Genomic DNA, 24,570 nt, shown 5'->3' on the forward strand with positions numbered 1-24,570 from the left:
CCCTCCCCCTTGTAACCTCAAACATCTTTCTACATTTATTCTTCTTTTCATTTCCAGTAGCTCCTAAAGTCAAAAGCCACTTGTATATGAATCTCAGTACATAGGCTGCTCATTTATGCGAATAAATTTGTACATTAGTAACATCCAAAGCAAATTAGACTGTTCCTACTTTTTTTGTTATTTTACATTGTGAATTGTCCCACTTAGCCCAAGAGCACAAAAGTTTACAAACCTGGAGAGCCTGGTATGAAGCTGTCTGGAGGTCATAAAGTGAGAGCTTGTAGTCGGGAGAGCCCCGCGCCTCCCTGCGGATGGTCTCGAGCAGAGCCGCTGCCCTTTCCAGCTGGCTCTGACTTCCTTCGAGGTCCCCGTGCCCCCACAGTGCGAGACCAAGCCTGTGCCTTATGCGAGCCTCCTCTTCCCGACGACCAAGGTGTTCTGCTATCTGCAGACCCTGCTGCAAGTATGCTACTGCTTGGCTTGTATTGCCAAGAGCATGATGTATTCGACCTGAATTAAGCACAATATTCACTAAGTACATGAGGATGGTTTGTGTACAGCAACAGTAAAATATATACTTAGAAAATAAATGATTATATGTTACTTTAATTACAATTTTCACAATGGAAATAAAGTCAAAACTGTTTATAACAATGTGGAAAGGACAGATGGTTTACAGTCGCTATAGCCCATAGTCGCACAAACCAGATTTTTGCTGTGTATTTTGATTAAAAATTCTGTGTGTGTAAATTTTATGCTGCCATAGAGTTAACCCTTCAAAAAGTAGCAGAAATACAATAAACACACAGTAATTACTATACAGTATTTGTGGAGAGGGACTGAAGAGGAATTTTTCTTATGTTTATGCAATACATACAGCTATAAAATGCCAGTAAAATGTAAAATTTTATAAGAAGTGTAGAAAGAAGTAGCAACAACGTAAGCTGTTCAATAATGTCGAACACAGTCCTGGATAATGAATGAGATAAAATGTTGAGCATGTTTAAAACTTGCTGTTAAGTACTGTATAGTGTAACAGTCATGACACTCCATCATTCCAGTTACTGTATTATAAAATTTAATCAACAGTACCAAAATGAAAAGACAGTATTTTGCACATAAATTATATGAAGGTCTGCATTTTCTCCTATGTCTCTCTTTAAAATGTTCTACAAATGTAATGCAGTGTACCTGACACACTGAAAATATCTAACACACTTAACCACAAAACATCAATAACGAATACACTATAATTCCATTTCTGTACTTAGAAAAATTTCACATATTGGAATTTAAGTTCTAGTAGTCTAAGATTACAGCAGGGATAATGTTATTAAGTTCTTTAACCAGTTATTCAGCTTTCAAGTGCAGTGCTGTAACACATACTACAGTGTACTGTACTACTTAAGGTAATCAGTTATATTTGTTTGCTTTTTGTATCTAAGCTGTACGTATGCATTTTGCATCTGACAATGTATTCGGTTTGGTATCTGATTTGAAACCAACACTCTGCAGAAAACAAGAGTTTGAAAATAAGTGTTACATTGTTGCTAGTAATCCCAAAGTACATGTTGTTATGGTCTTCAGACCAGAGACTGGTTTGATGCAGCTCCCCATGCTACTCTATCCTGTGCAGGCCTCTTCATCTCCGAATAACTACTGCAACCTACATCCTTCTGAATCTGCTTAGTGTATTCATCTCTTGGTCTCCCTCTATGATTTTTACCCTTGATGCTTCCCTCCAATACTAAATTGGTGATCCCTTGATGCTTCAGAATGTGTCCCACCAACTGATCCCTTCTCCTAGTCAAGTTGTGCCACAAATTCCTCTTCTCTCCAGTTCTATTCAGTACCTCCTCACTAGTTATGTGATCCACCCATCTAATCTTCAGCATTCTTCTGTAGCACCATATTTCGAAAGTTTGTATTTTCTGCTTGTCCACACTGTTTATTGACAATGTTTCACTTCCATACATGACTATATAACAAACAAAAATGAACACTGGATGTTACAGCCAATATATTTCTCCAACAATGGAATAAAAATAAATCATTTTATACAATAAGTCCCAATATGCGATGTCACACTAAGCAATTTTTTAAACATAGCACTTACATAGGATTTAGACAGGTCCATTAGATTTCACTGTTATAGCCAATATGCTATTAAAAGTGCTGTCGCTTTTAACAGTACCGACTATATAGTGTAATCCCACTTTCATGTTCTCAGTATCAATATTATCCTGCTGTCCACATTTTTTATTGCTCCCTTGAAATTTTCTATGTTCAAAATGCTGATGTGCAATAGCTTTTGCATGCCATAATTAAAAACCCCACTTTTTATTCTTAATGAAACAACGTTCATGGAGAGAAACTAAAGAACTATGCGACTGTCATAAAATGACATTCACAAGGCTTTGGCTTTGAAGCATTGTTTACAAACATTACACAGTTAATTTTCTTAAACACAGGACTTGATAGTTCTGAAGCAAGAAGTCATTAAATGTCTGAACAGTTTTTGCCACGAGTGCTTTTTCTTCTAACGATGCTGACCTAACAATGAGTATATTGTGAGTAGTGTTGTTTGAAGTTGTGTTATTGAATGAAGTGTTGGGAAGGGCTAAACTAAAGTATTAGTTTGAATGAATGGGAATTCACATGGATAAACAGGAGCAATCATAATGCCTCTTCCAGATAATATATTACAGTAAATCCACAGTTCCTACTACCTTCCACCATCTGCTGCACTCCAGATTGGTTCGCTGTGCCAGCTGCACAAATAAGTTTGTTGCACCAGTACGCTCAAAAGTTACTTAATGCACTGAGCCATGGCTAACCATGACTGTGGGGACCAACACCAGGTGCTCCACCATCAGCTTCCAGTGCGTCTACAAACCAACTGCGTGCGCTAACTCGGAACTAAGCCAGCAATGCTGGTGACGTCTACGCTTGCCTACATCTAGGCCAATGCACAGCTTCCGGGATCAGTTTACGCTGTGCTATTAACTATTAGATATTGTGCTGCCCTCGAGATTTGGACATGTTGTTATGTTAAACAGCTTTTGTACACCTCCTGGTGTAGTTGTACGTCATTATAAGTTGTGCTGTCATAGCCGTATCAAATAAACAAATTCAAAAGCTAGTGTTTGTTTGTGTTGTGTGCCACAACATATACAAACTAGTTGCAGACTATTGCAGATTAGGCACAATTTAGGAAAAATGTATGAACTACATGGAATACTATTTTGTAAAATAATGCAATAACTTTGGCTTGGAGGGAGTTGTTATCAAATAGTGTATGACATGTGTTCCGTTTTGGAAAATGTAACACTTTCCCAGTTGGAGGCTAGCTTTGGACCTAATAGAACAGCTTAAGTCAGTATGAGTGAAACGAACATCAAGGCTATTTAAATACAATCAGGATGGTCACACACTCTTGGCACTGCTTACGGAATACATCCTGATTTACGAACTGATGGTTACGTTGGGACATGTGCAGAGAAGAGGGGAGAACTATGTGGGGAGAAGAATTGAAGAGCTGGAAATCGAAGGACCTAGGAGAAGAGGAAGACCGAAACTGTGATGGAATGACAAGGTAACAGGTGACCTATGGGGGAAAGGATGGTTTAGAGACGAAGCACCGGGTCCACCATATCATGTAATGATCAACATTACCTGTCGCTAACTGCTGTCCCGCATTTTACATATTTTTCTTAAAAATCATTTGTAGCATATAACATAGCAACTTTTATCATGTGAAGTTAGATGTATTTCCTGTCTACAGTTTGGTCCATGTATATGCATGCAACATGTGTCTGGGTCCTGTAATCACTTTCAGAGATCTACTAAATATTTGATTGGGACATCACAACTTTTGGAAGTATTAATACACTAGAAAACCAGGAGAAATTAAAATAAATGTAAGTTTTTGGTAAAGAAATGTGAAATATCAATGTGTTCAAGAAATGTAAAACTTATGTAAGACCACAGTTTCAAATTAAAGGTCAATTGAGTTAATAAAATTACTTATTATTTTTTTTATAAAGTATGTGCTTAAAAATTATTCCCACCATTTACATTTTCCTGTAACTTACACAATTTTTAAAATCCGTTAAAGGTGCAAAAGGAAATTTTCACAATGGTATTTGAATTTAACAGAGCATTAATGCGCAGTACTATGTCTGACACTTACTTCTCAATACACCTCTGACATCAGCAAAATTTCCATTTACATACTCACTAGTCCCAAGAAAAACTAAGAAATACTTTTACTTCTGTTACTGTAATTATTTTTATTTTACTATCTCTTCAGCCCCGTGGCAGAGAACATTTCCAACATAGTTGATAAAGGAATTGTAACACTACTTGTATTATTTTGCCATAATCAATTAATCAGAAATTTTTCATAATGTATTGAACAACAAAAAATCCAGAATGGAATAAAGACAATATTATGGAAAGGATAGATTGGTATTCACTGTATAGTGGAACTGTTGAGTCACAGACAGGCACAGTGGTTTTGTTGTGCCCATCTGTGACTCAGAATTTCCACTATATGGTGAGTAGCAATCTACCCTTTTCATAATATTGACAAAATGTATTGACATTTATATCAACTGCCTGATTTGTATTCACAAATCTTATTTTCTGTTCCCAATATAGATTCAAATACAGAACACTTCATTTTAGTGACCTGCGAAGTCAACAGAATTTTTGAAGTAAAAATTACAGCGAAAACTGCTAATAACTAGTATTATATATGAAATGAAAATAAAGACAAGAGAAAAAATCCAAACAGGAGCATTATAGCTGTTTCCATTTATGCTGATGATCACTGACCATGTGATGCAATTTGGAAATAGAACATTTATGCCACAAGAGTACCAAATTTGATCAGCTTTCTTGCTCCTACATAAATCAATAACAGTGTCTCAAAAATTTTGATGGTACAACTAAACCACAAAACAGTGCCAAAATAATATTGACAATATGGTTGTCTCACGTACCTAGACTGCTGTATGCCATTGTCTTGGCAAGCTTGTCATTTGTTTGTGCAGCAATGGATAAATGCTGCTCCTGATATCGAACAGCTTCTTCAAAGTTGCCAAGTGATTCATGCACTGTTCCCAGGTTTCCACAGGCACGCCCCTGTAGTGCCGCCAGTCCTAGCTCTTCCGCAGTGTCGAGGTCAGCCTGGTGGTACCTGAGTGCTGTTGCATATTCTCCCATCTGCTGGTAGACAGTACCCAACCCACATGCAGCATCTGCTTCTGCCACCTTGTCTTTCAGTTCCCTGTTATGATGTAACATAGGATGTTGCTCAAACATAATCACATAACAAAGATCCATGAACACTGGTAACCTTCTTAACTATGTTAGAACTCATAAAAATTTCAAAGAAGTATAATTTTTTCTATTAAATCCTAACCTAAAATGTAGAAAAAGTTTTGTAAGACACATCTATTGAACAACACTGACAAAACAACACCCATGAATAAGACTATTACAGCTGATGTCTGCCAAGTATTAGCTAAAATGAAATGTATCACTGTTTTTGTTTTCTTTTTAACAGGCAGTTATGAGTGTCGTTAGCTCACTTCTTTTCAGAAATATGTGTAATTGGCATATATGATCAGTGTGAAATCTTTTTAAAGTGAAGGAAACTAAATGTACAATACAATGTTTATACACTGTGGTAAAGAATTTCATCAGTTCTGAAAGATCACAGATACGTAACAGCAACTAAAAACATGTCAAAGGTACAAGGTAATCGAGCTATTTTCCAACATGCTACGATCACAAGTTATATGTCAAAAGATATGTTTTTAAGAGATCTTTCCTTTTCACTTGCCCAGATTAAAGCAAAAATTGATGAATATTGTGAATTAAACTGAAAACTGAAGTATGGTAAAAGGCACTGGAATATAACATGTAGAGGTGGATTTTCCTTCTATAGTCAATGACAAGCAGCGTACTCTGGTAATGCGAGTGTGGTGATCTCTAGTGTATTGTCAACATTCAGCAAGCAGGCTCATTTTACTTGTGTGGATCGAGTATGTTTCACACTACTTTTTATAGTAACTGATTTAATCGTTACATTGTGACACTGTAGAGGCGACCAGAAATGAGGCTGTCAATTTGTTGATCACTATAGTGCTGAGTTGATGTTTATGGATGTGTTAGTGATTGGAAGAATCTCAGTTGTATCAAGAACTCTTTAGGGGAATATGTGTGTGTGTGTGTGTGTGTGTGTGTGTGTGTGTGTGTGTTTGCACAATGTGTACAATATTTGTGACAAGGAAGAATATGAATTTCATTGCTCATCATTTTCACTTACAGCAATTTACGCTGTCATCTTAGGTTCCTACCTAACCACACACTAAGAAATAACTACATATTCAGAAATGAACAGTCAAATATTTATTTCCTCCTTTGTTCTCTAATCAGATGGAAAATAAGATTGAATATTGTAGAACATACTTGTGTTACGTTCATAACAAAGTCTCAGAATGTGTTAACAATGCTAAGATGGAAAAAAATGTTAGTGTGTAGCATGATGCAAACTTACCACCTCTAACTCTATAAACTACAACGTTATTTATTGCGCTACAGATAAATCTCGATTATCATAATATATTTGATGCTTTATTAATTGACATTTGATGATAAGGGTGATGTGTTTGTGATACATTTTCAATGCAGCACTGCTTTTAAATGGTATACTTTGACGCATGCACTACAAAGGAAATGAATAATCGAAATTCACGAAGTTCACACAGGTGTCATTCACAGAAGCTCACAACTATCTATAGCTGAAAATCCGTTAGTGATGTCACAACTGCAACAAGTAGGGTGAAGGCTACTCAACCCTCCACTATGTATTTTAGTGTGGTGGGGTGGCTGCGCTGGATGTTGGGTGATGTAACAAGTCGCCAGCCAACAAGAGTTCGCTAGCCGGAAATGGCCGATGTTCCCTTGATTCTGACCAAACATGTTCTTCAAGACTCGGTGTTTGAATTTAAAAGGTTGATAAAAGGATACTGCTGCTGAATTTAGTACATCAGTGCATGCAAAAAGACAAGGCTGACTTGTAAGTGGCACAAGAAAAGGTGGCAGCTTGGCCTCTTTGTCAAGTATTGGCTCGGTCCAGAACACTTCGCCTCAACTGTCCTGTTTCTCCATTGCTGCCGCAACCTAGCAGTAGTTGTATCATAATTGTGTGGTGAGTCTTAACGTTGCAAGTTGGTTGGCAATGTTGATCATTGATTACATCAGCATTACCTCTCTCCCATCTCCCCTCTCTGAAAAGGCCTAAAATATTCCCTAACTCCACCACCACCTGTGACGTGAACCATTTGCCTTTTGTGCTACTTATAGCTCATTGAGTCAATCAAAGTCAATAAGAAGATTGTTTAAATGCCTCTGTGCGTGCAGTAATTATTCTAATCTTATCCACAAAATCTGTATGTGAGTGATACATAGGGGGTTGTAGTATATTCCTAGTCATCAACTAAAGCCAGTTCTTAAAAATTTGTTAATACACTTTTTCAGGATAATTTACATCTATCTTCGAGGGTCTTCCAGTTCAGTTCCTTCAGTATCTCTATGGCACTCTCCTACAGATCTAACAAACCGGTGATCATTCGTGCTCTCTGTATATGTTCAATATCTCCTGTTAGTCCTATCTAATAAGGGTCCCACACACTTGACCAGTGTTCTAGAACCGATTACACGAGTCATTTGTAAACAATCTTCTTTGTCAACTGATTGCACTTCCTCAGCATTCTACCAATCAACCAAAGTCTGACACCTATGTGATCATTCCATTTCATAACCCTACAAAGTGTTACACTCAGGTATTGTATGAGTTGGCTGATTCAACAGTGACTCACCGATATTAAAGTCACAGGATACTATGTTTTTCATTTTGTAAAGAGCACTATTTAACATTTCTGAACATTTAAAACAAGTTACCAATTGTTGGATCACTTTTAAATATTATCAAGATCTGACTGAATATTTATGCACCTTCTTTCAGACAGTATTTCATCATAGATAACTGCGTCATCTGTAAAAAGTCTGAAGTTACTATTAATATTGTCTGCAAGATCATTAATATACAACATGAACAGCATGGGTCCCAACACACTTCCCTGGGCACATGTGAAGTTACTTCTACATATGACGATGACTCTCCATCCACGATAACATGCTGTGTCCTCCCTATCAAAAAGTCCTCAATCCAGTCACAAAATTCACTTGAGACACCATATGATCATACTTTCGACAATAAGTGCAGGTAATCTGAGTTTTATTTTGCATTTATCCTAAGTGACATGCCAATATTATTATTTTTGTTTCAAAAATGCTTGTCTTAATGCTTGTTCACCAGTCATTTAGTTCACTATGTCATTTAATTGAAGCTTCCAGTAGTATTTTCATGCTATTATCAATTAACAGTAAACAATATGTATAAATTCTCAGGTGATCATAAGTCACTATCCATGATGCAAAAAGGCAAATGAAGCTGTGCTATACATATTTTACATTTTCTTCACATATGCAATATTCATGGCTCATTACATTGTTTATATATTTTTCTGTCACTTTTTAATCCTATATCTGGAAAGGTGTGACTTAATGTGCTATGACTGCATGTAAAATTAACAAAAACAACTTCACCCATGAAAAACTGTAATGAAAAAAGGGTCACATGAAATTCCTGCTGGCAAGCATGTAATGTATAGGATTAAAGTTCACACAGAAAAATCTATGGCTTCAAGATAATGAATCTGTCACTGAAAGAATAACTTTATGAGAAAATTGAAGCTAAACCACAATATTTAATGAATGCTGAAGAAAGAATGTCCATTCTGCATGACTGTCTAGTATGAGTTACAACTGACGGTTCACTTTTCTTTGATATGTTTAAATTTTTAATTGAGGTTTGGCCTCTATTACAGAGGTGTAATCAGTGTGCTTAACATACAATAATCACATAAGTGTATGTGACGAAGTAAGATACCACACTTAAGAAAACTTACCTGGCAATGGCAAGCTGATGTTCCAGGCAAGAGATAGCTTGTTCAAAATGACCCAGGGTACTGTGTATGTGACCAAGCTCACCATATGCAGATGCTTTAGCTTCAGGGCTTCCAAGTTCATGTGCAACAACCAGTCTTTTTTCAAAGCACACTAACGCTTGCTGCAGGTTTCCTAGACACTTGTGGGAATGACCTAACCCACGATAAGCACGTTCCTGGTCACGAAGACTTTTCAACTTTAATCCAATTGAAAGATGTTGTTCATGACATTTCACAGCTTCTTCAAAATCACCCAAAGCATCATAACAGTCACCCAGATTGCCGAATGCTCGACCCTGTTGAATAAAATACTTTTTATCAATCCACTTTACATGAATTTATAAGATGCAACCTTATTTATAAATATGGTTATCTAGTATTTTTCCTTGATCTATTACCTAATATACTCATAACCTGTTAGCTGCTAAGGGTATAACTCCACATAAACACAAGCATTAGAGAAAAAATTTCTGTAAAATGAGCGCTTGAATAATGAAATATAAAAGTGTAATTGTTTCAATTCAGAATGCAGACCGTGTTATTTAGTCAGTTTGATGTAAAGAATCCTAATTTATGCGTAATAGCCACAGCATGGTTTGATAATGGAAACATCACAGACTCTGAGATAAATCAACTAGAAATATAACCTAAATTATTTAGAAACTGACTTCTGAATATATTATGCTACGATCATTGCTCAATTATCAGAATTAATTCCTATTCAAGTTATACTACTGTCATTACCTAAGGGACCGATACACATTGATAATGTAACTAAAGTCAGATAATGAAGTACTCTGAAATGCTTTGTGCTTTACACTTAGGATTGACTTGATAACGTAAAATTAAAAAAAAAAAAAAAAAAAAAAAGAAACACACACATAAAAGACTGTTGTGATTGGCAAGCTTTCAGAGCCAGTGGCTCCTTCTTCAGGCAGAAGGGTTGAAGGGGGAGGATGAAGACTGAAGAAAAAGACCTCAGAAGTCTAGGAAAAGGAGTAGATTTTGGGAAAGTTACCCAGAACTGCAAGTCAGGGGAGACTTCCTGTATAGGATGAGAAGGAAAGACTGAGAATGAAACATCACCTATCCCATCAAAGGCAGGGCTACCTGTGAAACCAGTCACGTAATCTACAGGCTAAGAAGCAACCAGTGTGCTGCATTCTATGTGGGCATGATAACCAACAAGCTCTCTGTTCGCATGAATGGCCACCAACAAAGTGTGGCCAAGAAACAAGTGGACCACCCCGTTGCTGAGCATGCTGCCAAACATGACATCCTTCAGAATGAGATTTTCACTCTGCAGCAGAGTGTGGGCTGATATGAAACTTCCTGGCAGATTAAAACTGTGTGCCAGGCCGAGACCTGAACTCAGGACCTTTGCCTTTGCCTTTGCAAAGGTCCCGAGTTCGAGTCTCGGTCTGGCACACAGTTTTTTTAATCTTCCAGGAAGTTTCATGACATTCTTCATTTCAATGACTGCTTCACAGCCTGTGCCATATGGATCCTTCGTATCAACACCCGCTTTTCTGAACAGCGCAGGTGGGAACTTTCCCTGCAATATATCCTACATTCCCGTAACCCTCTTGGCGTCAACTTTCGTTAGTCATTGTCCTCTCCATCCAGCCCCTTCTCTGTTCCCTTTCCAGCACTATAGAACCCTCATTCCTCCATCATACGCAGTCTTTTTACTTCTCTCCTTTTCCGCTACTCCCCCTTCCCTCCTCCCCACCTCTCAGCTCCCTCCATCTAATCTCCTGACTGCACACAGCTGGCCAACTCTCTTTCCAACTTATCCCTCCGTGCTCCACCATACCTACCCTACTATCCCTCCCCCTCCCCACCCCAGCCTCCTCTTTACCCTCACCCAGTCATCACTCCCATCATGCACCGGTGCTGCTCCTCGCAGTGTGGCCTCAGTTGCCTGAGACTGCAGTCATGTGTGTGTGAGCTGGGTTTGCTGTCTAATTATGACAAAGGCTTTACTGGCCGAAAGCTATTATTTGTGACAATCTTTTTGTTGTGGCTATCTGCGACTCAGTATCTCCTCTATATGGTGAGTAGCAACTTTCCTTTTCACAATATTGTTACATTCCACCCTGGATTTTCCATTATTTGATTTTAGAACACAATATACCTTATCTAATAGTGCTGTGGATGAGGAAAGTTGCTCTAGTGTAGCAAGCTGCTGCTCCAGATATCCTATTGCATCTTCATAGTGACCCATGTTGAGACGGGCAATTCCAAGGTTACCAAAAGCCTGTGCTTCCACTGCATTGTCTTTCAGCTCTTTTGCCCTTTCCAGCTGTTCCTGGTAGCACTTCATGGCATTTGTATAGTTGCCAAGTGACATGTGCACAGCTCCTAGATGCCCATGTGCACGACACTCTCCCTTGAGATCACCCATCTCCTGCCGGAGAGTTAGTTCCTATGAAAAAGCAGAAATATTTGATTAAAAACTACTCTCTATGAAGTAAACATCATGTGAAAGTAATATGAGTGAAATTATAGTTCTTCGCAATTATCCAGTTATCATCACTACTTTTACTTATGCATCTCTGTCTCTCTCTCTCTCTCTCTCTCTCTCTCTCTCTCCGTGTGTGTCCTTATTGTCTTACCCAGCTCACTCAAAATTACATTTATTCTACATTAAAGGCTTAGATTAAAGAGACACATTGTTAAATATACTCACAGGAATATATCATCACTTACCTGAAGAGAAAAGCATTGACAATAAATTTTCATTTTTTGAAATCTACATATTATTTTGGTGGACAACCCACCTCTATCCTCGCTAACTACTTTCTCATTTTTACTTATCCCAATGACTGTACTGCACTATACTACACTATGTGTTATCAGAAGATAACTTTCCCGGAAGCCTTCAAACTATCCACGTTAGCACTCACTTGCATGAAACCCGAATCGAGTTAAGTGTCAGTTCCGCAGGAGACTAAATCTAAAAAGAAATTTTTGATTCTGGTTCAGGCTGATTCTATTAGCAGCTGGAAAGAGTCATGAAGCTAGAAGCAGATTACATTCATGGGTTCTGAAACATGGTTTCATAAATTTTTAGATAGTGCTGAGAAGTATGAAATCTGTCAAAAATGAAGCAAAATGTGTAACATCTACTATACGAATCTAACCTGAGTGTGGTATCCGAGAGCCTTGTCAAAGCACCGGAGCAATCTGTGGCCAAGCCCCAGAGCCCCATATGCAGCTGCTTCAAGGCCCCTATCGCGGCCTTGCCGTGCAAATGTCAGCTGCCTTTGGTACATCTTCACAGCCTCTTCTACATCACCCATCTTGATAAGCACATCACCAATATTACCAAGTGCTCGGAATTTGCCTGGGAGGTGCTTCATCATATGAGCTATGGCTGTAAGAAGAGGAATGGCTTCAAGCTACCATCAGACATGAAAACACACTTTATATGCAGTGTAAATGTAATAAACTTGCAGAGATGTGATAGTAGAAAGTCTTGCGCAGAATATAAATAATGTAAGGAGTAAAAGTACCCACTCATCAAGTAGTTGAGGCACTGAGCACTTCACAGACACATAAACAAAGCTGAAGAATTTATCCTTTAGTGAAGGTGTATTTCCTCAGTGACTGAAGATCTCAAAAGGGAGGCCACTATTTAAAAATGGGGACAGACATAAAATAGAAAACTACCGTCCCATTTCACTTCTTCCTGCTTCCTCCAAAATATTAGAGAAACTGATGAAATTGAGAGTCACTAGTTACCTAGACCATAATAAACTTTGGAATAGTAATCAACATGGTTTTTGTGCAAAATGAAGCACAGAAACTGCAGTCATAGACTACACCCAAGAAATAATTAAAAATTTGGAGAAAAACAAAAGTGTGGTAGGAAGCAATTTAGATCTATCTAAAGCTTTCAATACTGTCTGCCATGAAATGCTCCTTGAAAAGCTGGAAGCAGCAGGTATTAGAGGAAGAGTTAAAATGTGGTTTGAGTCATATCTCAAAAACAGATCTCAGATTGTAGAGCTCACCATTGTAAATACAAATCAAAAAATAAGGTTAGTTTCAGAAACAAAAGAAGTTTTTTAGGAGTACCCCAGGGCAGCATCTTAAAGCCACTACCCTTCCTCATATATGTAAATGATTTACAGTTACAATATGATACAGCCAAAATTGTACTATATGCAGATGACACAAGTCTGATAGTGAGCGACTTTAAAAACTTGTTACAGTCAACTACTGACAAAATCATGAAAAGTATTGAGACTTGTTTCAGTGCAAATAAACTTATACTCAATGCAAAGAAAACAAATTACACACAGTTTGGCAAAATGATTCAGGATGAAGACATTAATCTAGAACTGGATGAGAGACTAATAGAGAGAGTGCATTTTGCAAAAGTGTTAGGAATGCATATAGATGAAGCTATGAATTGGAAACACCATGTAAAATTTCTTATACACATACTTAACTCAGCCTGCTTTGCACTGAGAGTTATTGCAAATATTTGCACTCTAGAAGGCATCAGAATGGCATACTTCAGATACTTTCATTCTGTTGCCTCGTTTGGAATACTGTTCTGGGCCAGCTCAAAATCTAATTTTAAAGACATTTTTATTTTACAAAACGGATTGTTCGAATAATTAGCCACAGTCCGACACAAGCTCACTGCAGACCTCTTTTCAAAAAGTTAGGAATACTTACTCTGCCATCAGTCTATATACTTACACGTGTACTCTTAACCAAAGCTAATCTAAGCAATCTCCACACAAATGCAGACTGTCACAACTATAACACAAGGAACAAGAATGATCTCCCCATAGAACAAGTAAGAAGAACACGAACTCAGAAGCATGTAAGCCACATGGGCATCAAGCTCTATAATGCACTGCCTCAGTACATTAAAGATTTAAAGACCAATACAAATTTTAAATTGGAACTTAGAAAATTTTTTATTTATAAATGATGCTACTCAATAAATGAATATCTTGAAGACCAAGAAAATGACTTTACAAACTAACCTCCAAAATTTTCTATCTTCATTTGTTTCAGCTTTTATTATCCTTTACCATCTATAGTACTAGTTATATATTGTTACTGAGAAACAAATTACTATAAACCATTTTTGTGGAGAGAAACTGTAAGTTTGCTGTCGTTTATTAGAGACAATTTCATTTTGTGCATTCTATATTTTAATTTCTGAGTATGACAAATCCAATTGTAGACAATTTCATTTTGTATATTCTATATTGTTAATTTCTTTGTATGACAAGTCCAATATTGTTTGTACAATGACACGGATGCTAAATAAATAAATAAATAAGTCATTGTTGAGCTTTTGCACAAGGTTCTTAATCAGAACTATATAAAAAAAAAACATACATGCACAGCTACACTGCTCCCACCAGATACATTGTTTCAGTGCTGTAGCTCAACTGGACATATTTGGGCTACAGTGGTGGCACAATGTACCTGACAGGGACAGTGTACCTGTGCAAATGTATGTGTATGTTTTTGTTAGTTAGTTCTCATTAAGAACACTGATCAAAATGTCATGATGCACATTCAATATGTCATTCTTGAGCTGTGAATGTCACTTCTAGCTGTATTGGAATACTTGGCTTGACCATTACCGAAACACATTTTTGTTAGTCACTTCTTGAGATTCACAACAAAATTCTTTTAACATAATGAGTGTAATGACATACCAACACAAGAGCAGTTCATGAAAACTACTATTTTGTCCTTATTAGATAACAGCATTGTGATCATTTCTTTTTCCCCAAGTACCTGCATAATACACTGGTCAAAAAACATTTCATAGAGTGAAGTGTAAATTTAGTAGTGCAAGAACCAATACTTCATTCACATAGGCAGTACAACGTGTCCTCCCGTTGTCTGCATCAAAAGCTGGTACACATAAAATGGGCAAGAATTTATGTACACTTGACACATGCCCAGTGAGTTCAGTCTATTTTCATGCATAAAGTTTTGCAATGCATTCTGTTGGTGACAACATTTCTATGTGAAGAGAAAGTGGATAGCATTAGTGAGTGTAAGTAAACCAAAACTGAGTACAACAGACAACTATGAACTACATTCCATATTACTTAACAAAAGAAGTGTAATTAACTGAAGTGTAACATTCATGTATTCCAATATACGTACTGTGCTATCAGAAATGACAACACAAATTAAGTAATAAAACAATAAAGTTCTAATTTACCTAGGAAATATTTTTGGCATTCAAGTGCAGTTTCTAAATTTCCCAAGGCAAGATGGGCCAAACCAAGGTTGCAGTATGCACGTCCCATGTTCATCTTGTCTTGTAAGTCTTTGGCAAGTGCTAGATCCTGATCGTAGTAACGAACTGCTTCACGATAATTACCCAAACAGTAATGGGCATATCCCAAGAAGTGACATGCTTTGGATTCCCCTTCGATATCATGTAATTCCTGGACAGAAAACATCAAAGTAGCTGTGTTATTACTGCTTAATGAAGTTCCATTGCATACTTGTGTAAACACTAAAGAGAAAATATAGTAAAGAATGAGATATTCTTTACGACAATAAAATTACAGCACACATATTGTGTATAATTTAAATGGAATGAAAAAATTCTCAATGCAGGAGGCCAGCATTATATGAAAAAATGATAATGTTGAGCTTGCTGTGTATAATTAATGTGACAGATTATATAAATTCTAGACATGGTTTTGTGTACATCTTCCTCATTTACCAGTAAAATCTACACCACCTTAGGTTATTCTATTGGGTTTGTGCTGTAAATAGAGTTCTTATGGTGAAAGATCTGTGACATGTTCTAGTTACAGTGAGTATCATTCATTATAGTAAATTAACATGCTACATTATATTTATCTCTGTTGCACAATTTTCTACTTAAATATTCAAACAAAAAGCACTGTTGCGATACTTATATTGCTTTCTTTGCTTGTTCAATTTGTCATATTGTATTTACACATGATGGCCTTAAATTCATGTTATTTTTTCTCTGTTTACACTAATTTGGTGCTTTGAGGGAACTCTGGTTAGAGTTCAGTACAGGCTAGAGGTCATGATATGCAACTGTATTGCACTCTACATGAAGTGGAATCAATGATATAACTAGACATGGCATAGTGAATGCCAGGATAATGTAGAAAATCTAAGGAAAATACTTGTTGTACTGGCTATATATCATTCCTCTGTCATATTTAAGACATTTAAGTTTAATATATGAGATAATTGACTGTTGAAAATCAACAGGCCTCGTCAGTTGGTTTGTAGGCTAGAGCTAGTGTGTGGGCTGTTAGTACTCTCTGGTAGTTGCTAAGCAGGAATGTCACTATTTTGTGACAGTTTTAGAGACTGTGCCAATCTCAGGCCCAAGTAACAGAAATGGCCACTTGGGGTGCCAAGCCTAGAGGGGCACCAGAGGTGCCCAAGTGCAAAATTTTAGAAGTCTTACCAAGGATCCAAGGAAAGGTAATTAATGTGCGAGGAAATGGGGCAGAGTGGGAAATGGCAAATGATATGTGGCTCGTGCGGAAAAATGTTTTCGAACTGACCATATGTAGAGATAAACAAAATCTAAAGCAAGCCTATATTAGGTCCATTAATCTGTCATATTTTATTTTAGTCACTAATTAACACAGCTGCATATGTGCATGCTAAAATGCTGAACACATGGTTGGCTTTAGAAGAATGTTCCATTGCAGTAATATGCAGTTTTAAGTGTACTTTTTAAGATTACATATGTACTTAGTGCAGCTGAATACTAAGGGTAAACTGACAGCGACAAAAATTTGTCAGTGCCTATAGCTTCAATTCAAAGTATAGCATTTAAGAGCATATGATGCAGACCACTGAAAGGAAGATAAGTGTTGCAAGTCTTGAGGTGCAATGAACACTTTACCTGAGAAAGCATTAGGTAATTCTCATAGAAGGGCACAGCCTGAGCAAATTCGCCTCTCGACGACAAGCAGTTGGCTAGGTTTAACAGAGCACAAGCTTCACCTGCAGTGTCTTTAAGCTCACGGGCTGTATTGAGATGAGCACGATAATGAAGTAGTGCCATTTCGTGTGCACCCAAAGCTTGGTAAGCAACTGCCAGGTTTCCATGTGTTGACGCTTCTGAACTGCGGTCGTTCACTTCTTTCGATATTGTCAGCTCCTGTTTGTGGTACTTGATAGCCTACAGAAAATAGAACAGTTATGTAAATACATTAATCTACAATTCATTAATTCAAATTTAAAAAACAGAAAAGCTACAGTATCAGTTCTGGAACTTCATTATGTAATAAAACTACATAAGTCTCTTCATAATCAATTGCATTAAAGTTTTATTAATTTCTGGTTTGTTATTAATGTGTTATATGCCTTATTATTTTATTTTACATTTATTGATGGGGTTATAAAGAGCAGGAAATGCATTTTAACAAAATAGTATATTATTTATTTGCTTCCAGTTTAATAAGTTTCATACCTGCTCATAGTATCCCATGGCACTGTACGCATTTCCAATGTTGCCATAAGCACGACCCATGCCAGCACGGTCATGCAGCTGTCTTGCAATGCTGAGATGAGCCTGGTGTAGTTTGAGAGCAGCATCATGTTCCCCCAGCAACTGGTAGACAATACCTAAATTCGAACATGCCCTCCCTTCTCCAACTTTATCTCGTGATGCAAGTGCCATATCCAACTGACGTTCATGCCAGCGTTTTGCCTGAATTATAAAAAACAAAATTAAAATACGTTTAAGAAACTTAAAAAAATACATTCACAGTTTAGTTGTTGCACTCATTCTTAGTGGAATCTAAACTTTGAGACTTCAAATACCACTGTGCCATTCTCCTATTTGGATTTCAAGAGTTTGTTTTATACTGAATTTGTATGAGCTGCCTTTAGCATAGGTAGCTTGCCAGGATAATAAATATTTGTAACAGAGTTAACTCCTGAGTGCTAGACCATGACAAACATGGATATTTATCTTTTAAGGAGAGCACTTACTTATTTTAAAATGCTAGTACATTATGTTATGAACAATGCTAAGAAAAGATCAACACAATCAAACATTATCTGGAAGACAAATAAAAAATTTAAATACTTCTCTTCAGAGTGCAGGATAGCACTCTCCAAGCTACAACTAACAATGAAGAAGTTACCACAAATATTAATCAAGAAAGTAGAGAAAATGAAACAACTATATTTGAAAATTCTGGTCACTGGTGGAAATATCTCGAATATAAGTTGTGTATTTATACACACATAATTGTTAAAATTTGTTTACAGAACTTAGCTCCAGTTGTGAAAAATTAACCTTGATGAATGTCAGCTTACTACTTTTGTATTTAAAATAATTCTGCAGCTTCTATTTTCGTTTTGATACAAAATATTGAGGAATAACAAATTTATAACTAATACAAACCTGAGCATAATCTCCAGCACAGCGAGCTGCATGTCCAAGGCCAGCATAGGCACGAGCCTCAACAGCGCGGTCTCCAAGCTCCTGCGCAATGCGCAGCACATTTTCATGGAATGCTATCGCCTGGCCAAAGTTGCGTCGGTAGTGATGTGAAGAACCGAGATTGCTGTACGCACGTGCTTCTTCCACCTGCATATAACACTTTTCATTATGCACTTTTCACATATTACTACTATTACACTACAATGGAAGGGAATAAGTACATTTCACAGCAGAAACAGATAAATATGCTACTACTTGCATATTATAAATATATTATTCTGTAGCTTATAACAAGGATACCGTGAAATAAAAAAAACCTATGTACTGCATACATCCCTAAAAACCCATACGTGAAAGAAACTAATGATATTCTTGCTTACAAAAAAGTTATGGCGTTATTAAAAACAATTTACTTGAGAGGGCACCTGATATTTTTTTTATGTAAAGCAAGATAAAGAGTTTCGGAATAAATAACTATGAGGATTCTGAGTAAGAGATTAGGTCAACAACAGTAAATACATGTGTGCTTATGTTACACTTCTAGTGACTAAGATATAATCCATGAGTTTCAGATTTCATTGAGAAAATTATTGTTTCTAAACAGCTGTCATAGTCATTCTAAAAATACAGAAGAAGGTAGTTAGAAAAATGTTCAAAGCTGGTTGCAATGAGCACTGTCATCCTCTCTTTATCAACTTGAAAATACGTACAATTATCAAACTCTACATTTATGTTGCACTATTTTATGTTAAGAGCAAACATCATCAGATGCAAATAAAATTTTGACATTCCAAGGTACTGACTAAGAAGACATAGGTAGTCCCACAAAATAATTAGTCTAAATATTTTAACAAATTCCCAATTCTAGTCATTCTGCATCCTTAAGCAACCCAAACATTAAAGTTTACAGCTAATGTGCAAAGTATTATTATTTTTTGGCAGAATTGTACTGTAAAATAGTAATAATAATAATAATAATAATAATAATAATAAACCCCGTGGAGGCTCGGGAAAAGAATAGGCCTCCGGTATGTTCTGCCAGTCGTAAAAGGCGACGAAAAGAACAAACCACTAATAGGGCTAATCCTCCTTTTAGTGTGATTAGTTGGTTCAGGACAGAACTAAAGAAGCCTCGGACAAGCGCCGTCATGGTTGGGGATGACGTTTGAACCCTATGCCTGCCCACAATGGTAATGACACTGCTAGCCAACTGGAAAATGATTTAAATCCAAATAGAGGTGTTTTGCAGGATATGCTTCCTGCAACCACCCTAGAAGGAAAACAAAGACAGAGGATGAGATGGTCAGATGAAGTTAATCGACACCTCATGTTCTGTTATTTCCAAGCAACAAATCTAGGAACCAACACAACTGGATACAGATCACAAGTATACACAACATTTATTATCAGATACCCAGAATTAAAATTTTTAACAGAACAATGACTAGCTGATCAGATCCGTGTAATAATCAAAATAACAGGATACCCCAATCAGAATTAGAAAACATCAAACAACAAGCACAACAAATACTGGAACAAAATAATGTGCAATCAGAAGAAGAAGAAAATACAGTAATGGACTCAAACATCCCAGAGCAAACAAACAAAGAACAACACGCATCAATTAAACAATCAGAGGAAAACTAAATCTTAAGACAGCCACCAGAACAAGCACAAATAGAACTCGAAGTAACACACATGTTAGATATAGAAGAAAAATTTCAGCTGACATATATAGAAAACAAAGACACAAATACAGACATTAGACCATTCTTGCATAGACCGCCAAATAACCCACAAGTCAAAACAACAATAAAAACTATCAACACAATCATACACAACAAAATAAATGAAAACACAACTATGGAAGAGTTACAACTACTGGTTTATATAGGAGCACTCACTACACTAAATATACACACTAGGCAGAGATCAGAACCAACCAACACACAGAAGAAACCCACAAAACCAGCATGGCAACACAGGCTACAGATCAGAATAGAAAAACTGAGAAAAGACATCGGACAGCTAACACAATTTATAAGAAATGAAACGTCAGAAAAAAAACGAAAAAGGTTAGGTAAAATCTCACAACAAGAAGCGATAGAGCAATTAGATGAAAAGAAGCAGAAATTACAAGCATTGGCCAAACGGCTTAGAAGATACAAAAAAAAGTGAAAATAGAAGGAAACAAAACCAAACATTCAACACAAACCAAAAGAAATTTTACCAGACAATAGATAACACACACATTAAAATAGACAATCCACCAAACATAACGGACATGGAACACTTCTGGAGCAACATATGGTCAAACCCGGTACAACATAACAGGCATGCATGGTGGATACAAGCAGAAACAGATACATACAAGATGATACCATAAATGCCTGAAGTGATCATTTTGCAACATGAAGTCACCCAAGCAATTAATTCTACTCACAACTGGAAAGCCCCTGGAAAAGATAATATAGCAAATTTCTGGCTAAAGAAGTTCACCTCAACACATTCACATCTAACTAAATTATTTAACAGTTATATTGCAGACCCTTACACATTCCCTGATACACTTACACATGGAATAACTTATCTGAAACCTAAAGATCAAGCAGACACAGCAAACCCAGCTAAATATCGCGCCATAACATGCCTACCAACAATACACAAAATATTAACGTCAGTCATTACACATAAATTAATGACACATACAACACAGAACAAAATTCTAAATGAAGAACAAAACGGCTGTTGCAAAGGAGCACGAGGATGTAAAGAGCAACTGATAATAGATGCAGAGGTGACATATCAAGCTAAAACGAAACAAAGGTCACTACACTATGCATACATTGATTACCAAAAAGCTTTTGATAGTGTACCCCACTCATGGTTACTACAAATATTGGAAATATACAAAGTAGATTCTAAATTGATACAGTTCCTAAACATAGTAATGAAAAATTGGAAAATCACACTTAATATCAAAATATCACATCACAGCCAATACAGATTAAGCGTGGAATATACCAAGGAGACTCATTAAGTCCTTTCTGGTTCTGCCTTGCTCTGAACCCACTATCCAACATGCTAAATAATACAAATTATGGATACAATATTACTGGAACATACCCACACAAAATCGCACATTTTCTATACACGGATGATCTAAAACTACTGGCAGCAACAAATCAAAAACTTAACCAATTACTACAGATAACAGAAGTATTCAGCAATGATATAAATATGGCTTTTGGAACAGACAAATGTAAGAAAAATAGCATAGTCAAGGGAAAACACACTAAACAGGAAGATTACATATTGTAAAACCACAGCAACTGCATAGAAGCGATGGAAAAAACAGATGCCTATAAATATCTAGGATACAGACAAAAAATAGGAATAGATAATACAAATATTAAAGAAGAACTAAAAGAAAAATATAGACAAAGACTAACAAAAATCTGAAAACAGAATTGACAGCAAGAAACAAGACAAAAGCTATAAATACTTATGCTATACCAATATTGACCTACTCATTTGGAGTAGTGAAATGGAGTAACACAGACCTAGAAGCACTTAATACACTTACACGATCACAATGCCACAAATATAGAATACATCACATACATTCAGCAACTGAAAGATTCACATTAAGCAGAAAGGAAGGAGGAAGGGGATTTATCGACATAAAAAACCTACATTATGGACAAATATATTAAAAACAAAGATTCCATAACTTACCAAACGTGAAAGCACTGGTAGACAGGCACAATAAAAAAAACACACAAACACACACACAAAATTTCAAGCTTTCACAACCCACAGTTGCTTCGTCAAGAAAGAGGGAAGGAGAGGGAAAGGTGAAAGGATGTGGGTTTTAAGGGAGAGGGTAAGGAGTCATTCCAATCCCGGGAGCGGAAAGACTTACCTTAGGGGGAAAAAAGGACAGGTATACACTCGCGCACACACACACATATCCGTCCACACATATACAGACACAAGCAGACATATATAAATGCAAAGAGTTTGGGCAGAGATGTCAGTCGAGGCGGAAGTGCAGAGACAAAGATGTTGTTGAATGACAGGTGAGGTATGAGTGGCGGCAACTTGAAATTAGCGGAGATTGAGGCCTGGTGGATAACGGGAAGAGAGGATATATTGAAGGGCAAGTTCCCATCTCAGGAGTTCGGGTAGGTTGGTGTTAGTGGGAAGTATCCAGATAACCCAGACGGTGTAACACTGTGCCAAGATGTGCTGGCCATGCACCAAGGCATGTTAAGCCACAGGGTGATCCTCATTACCAACAAACACTGTCTGCCTGTGTCCAGTCATGCGAATGGACAGTTTGTTGCTGGTCATTCCCACATAGAAAGTGTCACAGTGTAGGCAGGTCAGTTGGTAAATCACGTGGGTGCTTTCACATGTGGCTCTGCCTTTGATCGAGTACACCCTCCGGGTTACAGGACTGGAGTAGGTGGTGGTGGGAGGGTGCATGGGACAGGTTTTACACCGGGGGCAGTTACAAGGGTAGGAGACAGAGGGTAGGGAAGGTGGTTTGGGGATTTCATAGGGATGAACCAAGAGTTTATGAAGGTTAGGTGGACGGCGGAAAGACACTCTTGGTGGAGTGGGGAGGATTTCATGAAGGATGGATCTCATTTTGGGGCAGGATTTGAGGGAGTCATATCCCTGCTGGAGAGCCACATTCAGAGTCTGAGCCAGTCCCGGGAAGTATCCTGTCACAAGTGGGGCACTTTTGGGGTTCTTCTGTGAGAGGCTCTGGGTTAGAGGGGATGAGGAAGTGGCTCTGGTTATTTGCTTCTGTACCAGGTCGGGAGGGTAGTTGCGGGATGCGAAAGCTGTTTTCAGGTTGTTGGTGTAATGGTTCAGGGATTCAGGACTGGAGCAGGTTCGTTTGCCATGAAGGCCTAGGCTGTAGGGAAGGGACCGTTTGATATGGAATAGGTGGCAGCTGTCATAATGGAGGTACTGTTGCTTGTTGGTGGGTTTGATGTGGAAGGATGTGTTAAGCTGGCCATTGGACAGATGAAGGTCAACGTCAAGGAAAGTAGCATGGGATTTGGAATAGGACCAGGTGAATCTGATGGAACCAAAGGAGTTGAGGTTGGAGAGGAAATTCTGGAGTTCTTCTTCACTGTGAGTCCAGATGATGAAGATATCATCAATAAATCTGTACCAAACTTTGGGTTGGCAGGCTTGGGTAACCAAGAAGGCTTCCTCTAAGCGACCCATAAATAGGTTGGCATACGAGGGGCCATCCTGGTACCCATGGCTGTTCCCTTTAATTGTTGGTATGAAGCCTTCTTGGTTACCCAAGCCTGCCAACCCAAAGTTTGGTACAGATTTATTGATGATATCTTCATCATCTGGACTCACAGTGAAGAAGAACTCCGGAATTTCCTCTCCAACCTCAACTCCTTTGGTTCCATCAGATTCACCTGGTCCTACTCCAAATCCCATGCCACTTTCCTTGATGTTGACCTTCATCTGTCCAATGGCCAGCTTAACACATCCGTCCACATCAAACTCACCAACAAGCAACAGTACCTCCATTATGACAGCTGCCACCCATTCCATATCAAACGGTCCCTTCCCTACAGCCTAGGCCTTCGTGGCAAACGAATCTGCTCCAGTCCTGAATCCCTGAACCATTACACCAACAACCTGAAAACAGCTTTCGCATCCCGCAACTACCCTCCCGACCTGGTACAGAAGCAAATAACCAGAGCCACTTCCTCATCCCCTCTAACCCAGAACCTCTCACAGAAGAACCCCAAAAGTGCCCCACTTGTGACAGGATACTTCCCGGGACTGGATCAGACTCTGAATGTGGCTCTCCAGCAGGGATACGACTTTCTTAAATCCTGCCCCGAAATGAGATCCATCCTTCATGAAATCCTCCCCACTCTACCAAGAGTGTCTTTCCGCCGTCCACCTAACCTTTGTAACCTCTTGGTTTATCCCTATGAAATCCCCAAACCACCTTCCCTACCCTCTGGCTCCTACCCTTGTAAC

At 37.8% G+C, this 24,570-nt stretch overlaps 1 protein-coding gene across 1 annotated transcript in view; it reads right to left on the reverse strand.

The window, feature by feature from the left end:
* LOC124712418 (tetratricopeptide repeat protein 28) overlaps positions 1–24,570 on the reverse strand; it is a 131,749-nt gene that overhangs the window by 60,429 nt on the left and 46,750 nt on the right. Inside the window, exons 7-15 of the mRNA XM_047242712.1 lie at positions 18,499–18,684; positions 17,557–17,796; positions 16,987–17,265; positions 15,298–15,526; positions 12,230–12,462; positions 11,221–11,511; positions 9,045–9,379; positions 5,007–5,293; positions 233–510 (exon numbers count right to left, since the gene is read on the reverse strand). Coding sequence (XP_047098668.1) covers positions 233–510; positions 5,007–5,293; positions 9,045–9,379; positions 11,221–11,511; positions 12,230–12,462; positions 15,298–15,526; positions 16,987–17,265; positions 17,557–17,796; positions 18,499–18,684 — 2,358 coding nt within the window. The remainder of the gene's footprint in view (positions 1–232; positions 511–5,006; positions 5,294–9,044; positions 9,380–11,220; positions 11,512–12,229; positions 12,463–15,297; positions 15,527–16,986; positions 17,266–17,556; positions 17,797–18,498; positions 18,685–24,570) is intronic.

Source organism: Schistocerca piceifrons, chromosome 8, assembly GCF_021461385.2.
Source record: "Schistocerca piceifrons isolate TAMUIC-IGC-003096 chromosome 8, iqSchPice1.1, whole genome shotgun sequence".
Lineage (NCBI taxonomy): Eukaryota > Metazoa > Arthropoda > Insecta > Orthoptera > Acrididae > Schistocerca > Schistocerca piceifrons.